This window comes from Scatophagus argus, chromosome 10 (genome assembly GCF_020382885.2).
Source record: "Scatophagus argus isolate fScaArg1 chromosome 10, fScaArg1.pri, whole genome shotgun sequence".
Taxonomy (NCBI): domain Eukaryota; kingdom Metazoa; phylum Chordata; class Actinopteri; family Scatophagidae; genus Scatophagus; species Scatophagus argus.
Window position 1 is genome coordinate 7,823,103 of NC_058502.1, and position 13,439 is coordinate 7,836,541.

General features: G+C 40.1%; 1 protein-coding gene across 1 annotated transcript in view; it reads left to right on the forward strand.

The window, feature by feature from the left end:
- LOC124065663 (protein bicaudal C homolog 1-like) overlaps positions 1 to 13,439 on the forward strand; it is a 54,860-nt gene that overhangs the window by 7,221 nt on the left and 34,200 nt on the right. The window contains exon 2 of the mRNA XM_046401263.1: positions 10,237 to 10,283. Coding sequence (XP_046257219.1) covers positions 10,237 to 10,283 — 47 coding nt within the window. The remainder of the gene's footprint in view (positions 1 to 10,236; positions 10,284 to 13,439) is intronic.

Below are 13,439 nucleotides of genomic sequence, written 5' to 3' on the forward strand. Positions count from 1 at the left end.
TATAAGAGGTTCTGCGATATTCTCACCCTGGACAAAAGAGTCGGGAGGGACGAGAAAAGGAAAACTCATTTTGTTTAAGTTATTCCAAGTGCAGGAATTTCATAAAAGCCCCTAACTGGATTATATTCATTTCCTTAGAGCTATCCTGTTATGCATAAAGCATTCTGAATGGACGTATCGGTGGAGATAACACGCAGGTTGAGTAATCAAGTCCAGAAATCGAGAAAATAATTTCCATCACTAAAACCCTGTACAGATTGGCTGCTTGGTTGAAATGTCATTGATTTCCCAATAGTACAATTGAATGTTACAGTGCAACTCTTGGCCTCTTAAGTGAGACTGACTCCCTATGCTCTGTGGGGGATCTAAAACAGTAGATACCAGGCACCAGGAATGTACAGTGTTGTGTAATCACTTGGCAGCGTTCGCACAAGGCGAGATAAAGGAGGAGATGATAACCCAAACATGTTAACAGCAACAGCTTGATGCTAGATGTCTTGTTTCCTGCACTGGATGAATCCTGTATGTACATGAAACGAAAGTGAGGTCACAGTGGGCATACACTGCAAGTAGTACTGTAGTATTCTATGGCATAAAGTGCTTTTCACTGTTTCTAATTTTTTGTCAGCGATGTGACCTTGGGGTCAGTGAGTCTAGTTTCTCTGGCATGTTCTCGTCTTTGTCTGCCAGGAAGCAACATGTGGCACTTAATGCACTTCTTTGATAGCACAGTTGCTTGGCAACCCTGCAGGAGTCGAGACGGCAGAGGAGACGTTTTTGAGTGCAGCGGGTGACTGCTCGGCGCAGAAATGCGGTGACAGGTGTTCAGTTTTGTCGGCGTTAACGTCGTTTACCGTATCTAGAGGAAGGATAGCAGCTTCAAAGCAAGTTCTGTTCCTTAGGATTTCAGTTCTGCTTGACTTGGTGATGCTGTGTTTTAAAGTGCTCTAGAAATAATCTTTAATTACTTACTCATGCCTGTGGCTGCTACTAATACCACAGCAAACACTCGTGGAGCAGTTGTTTTGTCTGGACTACAACATGAGTTTTATTAAAGAAGTATCATCATATCATTCCAAAAAATGGCAAAAATAATTACCATTACAATATGATATGCACAGTATGCATGCACAGTAAAAAGTGTTTTTAACAGTGAGGTTATTTGAATCTACAGTGGGAACTGCAGACCATGCCGAACAACGAAAAGTATAACATAGTGTATAATATTGATTACAGAAAGTAAATATATTGAATAGATAGATACTTTATTGATCCTGAGGGAAATTCAAGAATGGCCAATGGCCAAATTTTTGACAATAAATAACATCAAAAATTACGTTTGAGTTTATGAAAATTGGAAGGATTATAATCCTGCTGGTTATTATGCGTGTGTATCACAGAATATACTTACTGTTTATATTGTAGAAAATTGGCAGTAAAATATAAATTGTGAGGCAACTTCAAAGCAACACATCTGTATTCACACACTACTTTCCAAGTGACCAGAGCAAGTGTTAAGTGAATCTTATGTAACAAGTGATCTCACATGATGGATAAATAGAATAACAGTTTCATCCAAAACAGCAGGATTAGTAATAGGAGTCATATTTGTCTGCTACAAAATGTTGCCAACCTCCCAGTTTCCTTTTAACTAAGATAAAGAAGTCAGTGTTGAAAGCTCGGGATGCTTCTCTGGCAGTTTTGATATGAAAGATCACATAAAGCAGACAGCCTCTTTTGCTTTATGTGTGTACTTTTCCCAATCCTGACTTGGTGATTAGATACCGCTGTTGTCTTAGAGAAGCAGTTTAAGGTTTTTCTCAGGCACTGAAGGGTCTTTTGTTTAGATGCCAGCTTGCGTAAACTGCGGCAGAGCAGTTCACAGGGAAGCTAAAGTGTTGGCTTTTGTCTGTTTTCATTTAGATGTCAGCCTCATTACTACTTGTCGGCTACAAGGTGATACACCAGGCTGAATGATACTGATTATACTGAATCTTTACTTCATAGTAGGAGCTTATTTACCGTTTAAACTTCCTTTTTGGGTCTAAATTAGGAGTGTTTTGTGCATGTGTGAGGAACAGCGGTGGGTCATGAATTGAATTTGTCAACAGAGATTTAGCTGCACCATTTATTCAGAGGTAATTTTGGTTCTGCCCTGGTTGTGTCAGGCTTTGACCGGTAATGTTGTGGGCAAATCATTGAGCTACTCTGCTTGCCATGGCTATAGCAATTCTGGATTTCTTTTCTTTTTTTACAGAATTGTCATTAAGTTCAGTGATTTGTCATCACTTGATTAACCACAATCAGTCATTCACAGCTGGTGATTTCTCTGAAATCATCCGGGAAATGGTATGATATCAAGATATCAGTTTGCGAAATAATATGCTGTTCACTTTGATCGTGGTTTTATCCGTTTCACCCACCCGAAAGAGAAATACAACTATGTATGCATACTGATTTAACTGTTGATAGATCATATTGTCTGTCTTACTTTTACATTGGACAATTTTAGATAAAGTTTTGACTGTGCGGTTCGGTGCTAAGGGGAACAAAATCAAATCCCTGAACAATTTGCATACATTTTTTTTTTTTTAATCTCCCAACATAAAATAAGACGGCATGTTGGTTGCAAAACAAATTTAGTGTGCCATCTGCACGGTGCAGTACAACTGCATGTTTGAATGAGCATGCGTGCTTACCCACTGAGTTTGTCACATTGCGTGTGCGTTTGTGTTGCAGCTCCCAGAGGCCCTCTCATTAGCTCCGTGTTGAATCAGCTGAGAGCTACAGTGGGGGGGGACGGGGGGCACTGGTGAGCCGGTGTCAAAACATCATGCTCTGCCGCTCTTTTTATACACTATGGGAAATATAGTCCTTTCATTCTAGCCTCTCAGCCTGGAGTGGGGGGGGGCTGTCATACGTCTGGCTTAAATATTATTCTGTCTCACTTCAGTAAAGGCATGCGAGCAGACGGTGGACTGAGATGTCAAGCTTTACAAATGAGATTAGAGTTGTCGTTTCTTATGAAATCCTATCCAGGAGAAATGGAAGTTGTATAACCTTGTCTTGTTTTAATGCTTGCGTACACTTTTCTGTGAATGTCCCAAGTTTCACCTTAAGCCCTCCTGTGATTATTGTGAGTGCAGAGGATTTTGTCTAAGCAGCTCTTCAGTTTGGAGATTTAGCTGGTGCCTTTAGGGGCTCCCTTTGCTTTCTGTAATCTTAAAATCTCCTTTCTTCATAGAAATCTTTTGACATGAGGGAGTTTGCTTGATAATTCTGGCACAGCTCAAATGGTGAGGTAACCAGGTGGACAAACTCCTCCCTTATTATTTGGTGGTTATTAAGTGACTGGTTCGATATAAAAGGATATCAGCTTCCATCTGCTCCCCCCCTCCATTAGCCGGCTGGTGTGCCCTTGAGCAAGGCACTTAACCCCCAATTTGCTCCCCGGGCGCTTGATGCTCCCCACTGCTCCTGTGTGTGTTTCACTGCATGTAATTTGCCGGGTGTTGCATGTGTGTGTTCAACTAAGGATGGGTCAAATGCAGAAGACAAATTCAGTGTGTGTATGTAAAAATATATATACTGCCAATAAAGTGATTCTTAATTCTTAATTCTAATCTGCACTATGATCCATTCGCGGTCTTGTTATTGGGAGTCATTGTGGATTTGTCTGCTCTAGTATGGTCTTTGCTGAACCCTCCCTTTAAAACTTGAAGGGTATAGGATTAAAACAAGCTAAAAGTGAATATTTGCACCATCTTTGCTGGTTTATTAGGGCTTGTGTCTCTATTGTTTTCTTGATTGTTGTGTGTGGATTGAAGCCACAACTGTAGAAATCAACACTGTTTACATTCCTTCAGTGTCAAAACAGCAGAATCTCCCAGAAAGCTGGTCTCTCCACAAAATAATGGATACCAGACCTTGTTCCATCTGCCACCGTCGAAGCCTTTTTTGCTGTTCGCTGCAACTTCCCTCACTTCGTTACGTGCAGTGACAGTGATTAGATACATTAAATAATTATATGGATATTATCAGAGGACGTGGATCTGATTAACTGTAACCACCGTGTTTACTTTGCCAGATTAATAGCTAGTGGAGATAACCGCTTTAAATTTGTGCCACATTATTTGATCCACATTTTAAAAATAAATAAATAAAAAAATGGCAGAGGACAGACGTGATTGCAACATGTGATCAGTGCTCTGGGGTCTTGTGTCGTTTTTCAGCTGTGATGCCTTTACAGTCTGCTGTGCTGAAGGGAGGAGTTCTGCATTGTCCTCGTGTAACCTGGACCAACACAGCACCATTAGACCGTTGTAACGCTTGAGAAACAAATTCAAACAAAGCCTCTCTGATATAAATCAGTGCTAATAAAAGCTGAAAAATATATGTTAAACTAGGGATGCGCTTTTCAACTCTCATCCAACATTTCAGTCTATTTTGTCTTAAGAAAGGCCTGTAATTTAAATTGGGTTTTTCAGTTGGCAGACAAAATAATGGGTTTAATAATAGGTTTCTTGGTTATCTAAGTAATGAGGCATAAGCTGTGCATTTTTGTGGTAAAACGCCTGTCAGTTCTTTGGGAAAATGGGCAAAGACGAATGAAAAGATCTCTGCCTCTTTCACTCTAATCACATGTTGTTGGCAAATGAAATCTGGAAGACAAACAAGCAAACATGAATGTTGTGAAGAATGTGAGTTTTTAAACCACTGTATTTGAATTTGGTGGTTTGCTGCATTGAAAAAGTTGCCAATCAGTGGGTGACTTTCAAATCTCAGATGTTGGTGTGTCTTTGAATGCAACAATAACTTGAACAATGATCTCCAGTGATCGAAAATATTAGTCGGAGGACTAAAACACGGTCCATCATGGTCATGGTCCTTGTTTAAATGTCATCAGGCAGTGCCAAGGTGGCCTTATAATCTTTTTGATTTGCCCTTTTTGTTTCCACTCAGTCATTCAGTCACATTATGTCAGCTTGGCAGTTTTTTTTGTTTTGTTTTTTGACTGACGTCTTTTCTACATCATTTTCAGTTTACACACTTTCAGTTATACTGTAGGTAGTGATTGTTAGTAACGGCTAACTTAAGCACACTCCATTTAGCATTGCACTCCGGTAATCAGTTTTTTTTAAAAAAAAAAAACAGCAATATTGTCTTTTTTATATTTGATGTTTTTGTATTTGTTGTCCCACCTACATTACCCACAATGTGGCATAATCCCCCACAGTTCAGTTGAGGATTCAGGTGTTTTGTGTATGGTTGTACAGGCTAATGTAACCTGAACCCGCTAGCCTAAACGGAGACGAGGAGTGGAGGTCAGAGGTCTAGTAAGCTCACTTATCTCCCTTCTTTTCAAGCCTGTAGTTTTCCGCTCTGGAGGACGCTGACTCAAGTGATATCACTTAATATATAGGCCGCACAAGTTTAATACAGCTATTTTACATCAGTCATCCCCAAAACGGACTTTGATGCGTTAAGTTCCCCTTGTGATGTTTGTTATGTGAGTCACAGAAATATGCTGATTTGTTTCTGGAATTGTTATTACAGCAGAATGAGTGAATGTCGTCATTGTTCTGGCTGTGGCACAGGATGAGCCCTCCCCAGTCTTAATCCCACCCATAAAGCTCTCACTGGCTCAATTGTTTTTTCCAACCAGAGAAATCGCCATGAGTGAACACAACCTTTAACCTTCTATTTAGGGGTCTAGACCAGGCTGGTGCTTATAGGGTTATGAAGAACGTGTCTGCTCTAAGGAGCTCTCCAAGTGACTAAAGATGTCTTGAGTAGCTGTCTTATAAATAAATGTAGAGCAGAATGTCCTCATTCATGTGTTTTTAGAAAGCTGAGCCACCACTTGTGTTTTTAAACATATAACATGGCACAGATTTAGAATAAGTGGCGTGTAGGATGAGGCAAATGGTCTCCACATTGTAACGTGTCCCAGAGTTCATAGGACACCCTGTTATACCCCTACTGTCTCTGCTCTGGTTCTGCCACGGCCGGTTTACATGTGCCAACAGGATGTTTTGTTCTCAGCACATGGCTCATGTTTTCACTCATGTTTCCATATCTGATTCTTTTCAGCTCCCTGCGCTCAGTCGCCAAAGATGCCGTTACTCTGTTCGCGTTTGTCTTTGGTTGTTAGGAGGTTAAAAGCCGAACTTCCCTTATGTGTTTATTTTTATTTGTCCAGATGAATCATGTCATCAGGCCCCATTTGACCTTTTTCATTTAGAGACTTTATGAGTCTTGACTTAAATGTTAAATGAAAATCTAAGGCAGCAAAAATAAAAGTTTTATAGTTTGTGTGTTGACTTCATGGGCTGATTGGAGTCTTTCAAAAAAAAAAAAAATTGGTACTGGTTTGTTCCAAAAAATTTAAGATCAGATTTTGTTCTACAGGAATTTAAATTCACTAGTATTAAAAGATAGTTATCATGCCAGTGCACACTTGGTGGTTTTTATTGTCTACTTTTTGGGCCTGATTGTCATACTTGCTCTCCAAGCATCACAGATGTAGTAGGTGCACATACTGTAGTCACATCCATCCCTTTAGCTGACAGCATCTCCGCAACTGAGGCAGACACACAGCAGAGGTTATTTTTCTTTTCCCTTCTTTGTCAATGTTTTCTCTGTGAACAGTGAGAAACCTCAGTAACACATCCACTGAGTTTACAAATCAATGCTAGCTCGAGCGAAACGTATAATAAGATGAAACGAATCCAGTTCAGCATTGCTTGTGAGGAAACTATTATTGTCTTTGTGCAAATGAGGTGTTTGTACGTGGCGTTTTAACTTGCCTACAGTGTGCTCTGTTTTATATCAGTTTCATGAATTTACTACTGACAGAGATTTTACTTTTGGGATTTACTTTTGTTTAGATGATAAATGAATACTGAGACCACAGAGAAAATGAGCAACTGGCCTTCTCTAACGTAGTTTTCAGTAGAAAAGTAAGGGGAAAATAAAACTACTGGACTTTTTTTTTTCCCCACTCCTTTTTGTTTGTCTTAGTTCTTACAGGAAATGCTTGTAGAAACCAGCAACAGAAGCTTTCATAATCTTGGATAACTTCAGGCCACCTAAGAACCGAGCACTTCAGTTGGAGCTGTTCTCCGTCATTCTGCTTCAAAGCTGGATGTTATCTGAAATAAATGTTGGACGTAAACACTTCCACTTACTATCGTTAAGATGAACCACATGTATTTGCTTTTGTGTGAAGGCGGTACAGATGTTTTTATCATCAGCTAGGCCTATAATAACAATTAAATGCTATTTCTTTAATTAACTGTTTGTCCTATAAATATTATACGTGAGACGTGCCTGTCCACTCCACAGGTCCGATGTCCAACCTTAAAAATGTTGTCTGACAGTCAAAAAACTTTATTCTTTCCTAAATTCTCATTCAACAATCAGTAATTCAATTATGAAAACTATAGATGACTTTTCTCTTTAATTTCTAAAAAGAATGAAGAAGAATCGTTTCATCCCCAAGTCCTAACTCCTGGATCGAAATGTCGTGTGTTAAATTCAGTGCGCATCAGTGTTTATAGCTGGCTGCAAGCCATTCCCATTGTAGTCACTCTTCACCCACAGCCTTTGGCTTTACCTCGAGATGGTCTCTGTGAGCATCAGCTGCTCAGTAAAACTGCTCTAACTTTAAACAAACTTTGGAGGCTCTTGTGGCAGCTGAAGTGGTGTCAAACAACGATTAAGCAGCTTTGTTATTTCCCCATCTGTGACACTTTTCATCTGTTTATATTCCTGTTCTGTCAGAATCACAGAAGTTGGATTTTTCTTTAACAGCTGGTCATGTGATTGAAAAGATGGCACAATTTGATCTTTCTCAGGTCGCAGATTGGCAGCCACTTTATTTTCTTTAATTTATGGATGAAGTGTTTAATTTGATGTTGTCTTGTTTACATTGTGGCTAATGGAGTACATTAAGATGACGGAGGATTGTTGTCAATGGGTATATTTCTTTCATTTCAGTGACCTCCTTGAACATCAGTTCCTAATTGACAGGCTTCTTAGATTTCATTTCGTTGTTCTTCTGTTTTGAACTGTGAGCCAACGAGTTGCCAGGATTTATCGGTTCAATCAGTGTAATAGGGGCTCTTGATGTAAACAGATTTCATGTGAAATTGACTTACCCATTGAGCCAAGGCAGACCAGCCTCAGTGTCTTCATAAACTGTGGCCTGGACGTGTTTACTGGGCTGCCTGCGCGAGTACAAACACTTGTTAAATGCTCATGATGTAGGGATTACTCCATCGCCAAAGGGCGTAATGTCACGTCTACTTGAAAATGACATTGTGTTTTGGGAGGCTTTTCATTCTCTGTGTTTGTGCGTTGAAGATGTGGTGTTGATGGAGGAAGTCTAAACAATGACTTTCACACCCAGGATTCACATGGCGATCATATTATAGCAGCACTTTGTGCACTGCAGGCATGATGCTTTTTAAATGTCTTTAAACAGATTTTATATATTTTAAGGCATTTTACAAACAATTTCAGGCACATTAACTAACTTCAAGGAAGGTTTTGCCACTGTGACTCATGTATTCTTGACAGTTTCATGGTAACTGTAATGATAGATTACTTGTTATACACATGAAATATGTTCTGGTTGGAGGAGAAAATCTTATTATTTAGTAAAACAAAAGTATTGACGAGATTCCTGTCTTGCTGTTCCAAAATATCCCTGCTTCCCTAAACTGATATTTTGTTAACAATATATAACACACATTTTGTTTTAATTCATTTTAATAAATTTTCTAATCCAACATGTCCTAAAAATTAAATTAAAGAGTACGGTCTAGACCTACTCCAATGGAAAGTGTCATGAGATAACTTTTGTTGTGATTTGGAACTACATGAATAAATTGAACTTCAAATGAAATGAATATTTATTTTAGTTTGTATAGCTGCAACTAACAACTATTTTCAGGTTTAATTAAGCATAAGCATAAAACAAAAAAGTAGGGACCAATGGCCATCACAGTTCCCAACAGGCCAAAGTGACATCTTCGCATCGCTTGTTCTGCTCCACCACGACTCCAAAACATAAAGATGGGGCATTTACTGTCCCAAAAGCAAAGCAGATCAGCACAGACTCTTTTTTTTTTTCCCAAATCTCATCTAAAATCTTAGTTAATTAACTACCAATATAGTTGCTGATTAGTTTATGGATTAATCTGCTACTTGTCAGTTCATATTCAGTCAGAACTAACGCGATCCATCCAGAAATTAAAACGCCCTAATCACTTTTAGATTTCACAGAACTGTTTATTCTCAAATTAAAGCTTTGTCTTTTGCCGATGCAGCACAGGACGACTTTGGTTTTAACATAACTCCTGTGGGTGCGCAGAGCCCAGCATTTATGACTGAACCATATAACCCACATCAACATTGCTGCTGCTCCTGACCCAGATTTCTACAGACAGCGACAGATTCATCTCGAGAGCGCTGGCTGGCTGAAATGCACCATTAAACTTTCCTCATGTTCCCAAATGACAGAGGAACATGAGAGTTCTCCTTGGAGGGCAGATATGTATTTTGCATCAACAGAGGTTCCACAGTTTGAAGGACTTGCAGATGTGTTGGAGTGACTACAGGCCTGCATTGCTTTTGTCTTTCTGTTTCTGTCCAGCTTTACTGAATGGGAGTTTCTTGGTGTTTTCACCTGCTTGGAAAATTACTTAAAAACGCCGGGGAAGTGTTTATTTTGTTTTCAGGCGATTCTGTTATTAATTTTGCAGCTCTTTTATATACTGTAGTACCAGAAGTGCTACAGACTGCTAAGAGACGAATTGTGAAAACCTTTTTTAAGAAGTGCGAAAACGGACACCAATGGACCCAAGTGTGGTATGAAGTTCTCCATTAAGGGCTACTGTAAAATGGCCACATATTTTCACAGTATCCATCAATTTGTTACACAGAAGTTGTATCCAATCTCTGGGATTATAGGAAATGACTTGGAACGTTTTATCCAGTTCCTGCAAATGCACAGTATCAGTGGTCATGCCAAAGACAACAGCCAAAGAAATGGAGATCCACCATAAACACTGGTCTGAGCGCAGATATCATAGCATTTTGAGGAGGCTGGATAATGTGTGTGTGATTTGGCTGTGTTAAGGTTACATTGTGAGTTTCAAACAGAGTGCCTCTGTGTGGTTTTATGAATTTATTCATTTTTTTCTTCTCTTTCTCTCTGTCTCACTCTAGCTGCCTCCGAAGGGAGAGTCAACGGCGGGGAGGATTTCTTTCAGAAGGTGAGTGTGTAGTCTGCACTTGGATAGCGTTTGCTTTTTTTCTCTGGGTTGTCTTCAAGCCCACTGGGCCAGCGCTTCTCTTTTGGTAAAGCACCAGATGTCAGGTGCTCCTCCACTCACTCGTAATCGCAAATCCCAACAAACAAAAACAAGAGAACAACACTGACGTTGAGTCGCCCCAGGGCCCTGATCCTGTAACACAGCTGACACAACACTGTGGGCCTTCCTCGCTTACATAATAATAATATACCATAATATACCAGATCATCCCTGCAGTTGAACACGGGAGGTCGAACACAGGTTTGCTCTGGCCAGCTCTGCCTCATTGATTTTTCTTTGTCACCGAATTGGTTAATGCTCCGAAGGTTCATTGCATGCAATAAAACGAGGACTTGCCTCAGTGATCTTAAGTAGTCTTGAATGGGTTTCTATAATTACAACTTGCTCAGAATGTCTCATTGGTGCTCATCGATCGGTGAAGTGTGTGACCCGTTCTGGTTTTACTGTGGAGTTTAAGTAGCTCGTCTTATTAATTAATGATCTTTCATTCTTTTTTTTTCTTTTTTTTTTTTTTAACTACAAAGATTAGTTTTTGTTCTATTAAAGTGTCATTGCCTCTAACAAGAAAATCATTTCTGAACATTCATTAATGATGCAGCAGTGATTGTCTCAGGTTTTATTCCTGCAACTGATCCTGGTCAGGGCTGAGTGATTTTAATGTAAAACACCGATTACAATAGAAAATTAGCCCAATATGACGGTTCTAAACTCTTCTCCAGCAACAACCAGTCACATCACAGAAATAATTTTGCATTATTTATCATTTTTAATAATAACTGATGAATTTTTGACTGTGGTTCTACAAACTCCGGGGGAATTGTTAGATCAGCAGAAATAGTGGCAATTATTTCTGTGACATCTTCAGTCAAAATTCTCTTAGCACTCGGATAAAATAAAACAAAATACGTTCAAACTGGCTGGAAAATTCCCGGAGAGCTGTCGCTGCCCTCCGCCATGTATTCACTGATAGCAAACAAACCCATGTTGCACCTGTGTGCCTGCTGTCTGCAAGACCGTTGTTAACTTTGGTTGATGCTGGGGAGTATTTCTCTTACGTTTTCCATCATGTGGTTATCAAATGCGGTTTTAATGACAAGTAAAATTTGAAACTGCAATGCTAACCTTCAGGAGAGCACCGTCACATTAGTTGAGACAGTAAATACTTTGATCTGTTCCTTTTGTTTAGATTCAAGAATGAGTCAAGAGAATCCAATCACATGGCACTGAAAATTAAAGCAGTCACAACAATCAAAGTCAACAGCTGACACTAATTGGGGTTTAACAGCCGTTATTATGAAGGGATCTTGTTAATTATGTGGTTCCTTTTAACTATCTTGAGTGTGTACGTTCTTGTTTAAAATCCTGTTTCCTTAATATGTTGAACTCCCTCTATAGTATGTTAATGGGCTGTAATGAAATAAATGATGGACATTGGTTTGTTTTAGCATTCCTCTTTTGTCTGTTTTTCCATATTTGGTTTTGGAGGTTAGGAAGCTGAGTTTAATGTCAAAGAAGGAGGCAATTTAACCGTCCCTGAAGCAGTTTTCAAAAACCAAGTAATGCAAACCAGGCGCCTTAAGATTCCCCTCCTTGGAATTTTAACAAGGACCCAAGATATGCTGTAGTTCTGTCTCCACCTCTTTTGGTTTGGATATAACTCTAATGTTTAAGATATCCAGTGTAGGTGTCTGCACTGCTCCACAGAGCTATTCTGACAAAATATGGCTGTTGGTGTATTGACTTTGCCAGTCATGGCTTTTAAAGTCTCTGGCTTGAATGTTGTCACAGCTCGTTCAAAGAGGTGGTGGTTGCTAAGAGGTTAAATCGCCGATTAGAAATTAGCGTGCAGCTGTTTGGGTTGGCGTGCTGGCGAAGGGCAGTAAAGCACAAGTTTTTGGGGTTTTTTTTTGTAGAATTTCCATTTGGATAACTCTGTATAATTTCCCCTCTGATAGCGTGATCGCCATACATGCCCAATTAAAGCCAGGAAAATAAACACCGAGTGCGACTGTGGAACGGTATTGTTGAAAGAAAATGGATGAGGTGTGTGAAATACCTTGAAGTTGATGAAAATGGAAACTCTTAGTTGAACTGCTTCCTGCCCGTCCTACACACCCATCCACCGCACACACACTCGGAGGGACTAATAAAGTATGTGTGTAGCAGCTCTCTCCCTCGCGCATTTTTGACGCACACACTTTTACTTACTGGGCTCTGGGAATGAGATTTCGTAGTTGCATCAGCAGTGAGACTTGAGAGTTGAATCACTGACGAGAACTGCATAAAGTAGTCCACCCCCACACTTTCACCCCAGTCCATGTTGATTTGGTCGATCAAACCCTCTTACTCACTGTCTGCTGGACTTCCTTCGAGTCCAGAGCAACATTTTTTAAGAGCAAACAGTCTTCCCTGAAGTCAAAAGTAAAGAGAAGATGGGAGACAAAGTAGGATCAGAGAAGGATGCCACAGGTGGGAAATTAGCAAGTCCAAGCTGCTCACGTGAGAGAATCTCTCCAGCTACACGTCCCTCACTCTTTTCAGTCTTTGTTTTGGTCTCTGCCTCGTGTTTTCCTTCCTGCTTGTCCCTCGGTCATCCTCTTCCCTGCTGGAGTTTTAAGGCTCCATCTTTGTGTTGTATGAAACCACTGGTTGTTATCACCGTAGTGAAACAAAGGGATTTTTCTGCAAATGAAAACATGTGTCAGTGAACGGTTGAGCACACTCTTGGTGCAGTGAAAGTTTTGGATTGGGAACTGCCAGAGTGTCAAATCATTGGCACAGACCACAAAGCTGTTTGGAGAGCTGTGCAGAAGTTGAGCTATGGGACAGCAAAGAGCCCAGAAGCTCGGTTGGTTGAGCCGATAACTGTGCACCACAGAAGAGCTTGGAGTGGATTTAGGTTGAGAGATGCCTTTGAACCTCTGGTGAGTTCAGCTCTGATCCCCATTCCATCTCTACATCCCTGGAGTTGTGGCTCTGTAAATAATGCCAGGCGTGTTGTGTATGTGCCAGTGCACTCAGATCTCAAGCCAGGCATAATTCATTTCATTTGGTTTCTAGCGCCGAAGCTTCTTGTATTTCGCCGTGCTAAAACAG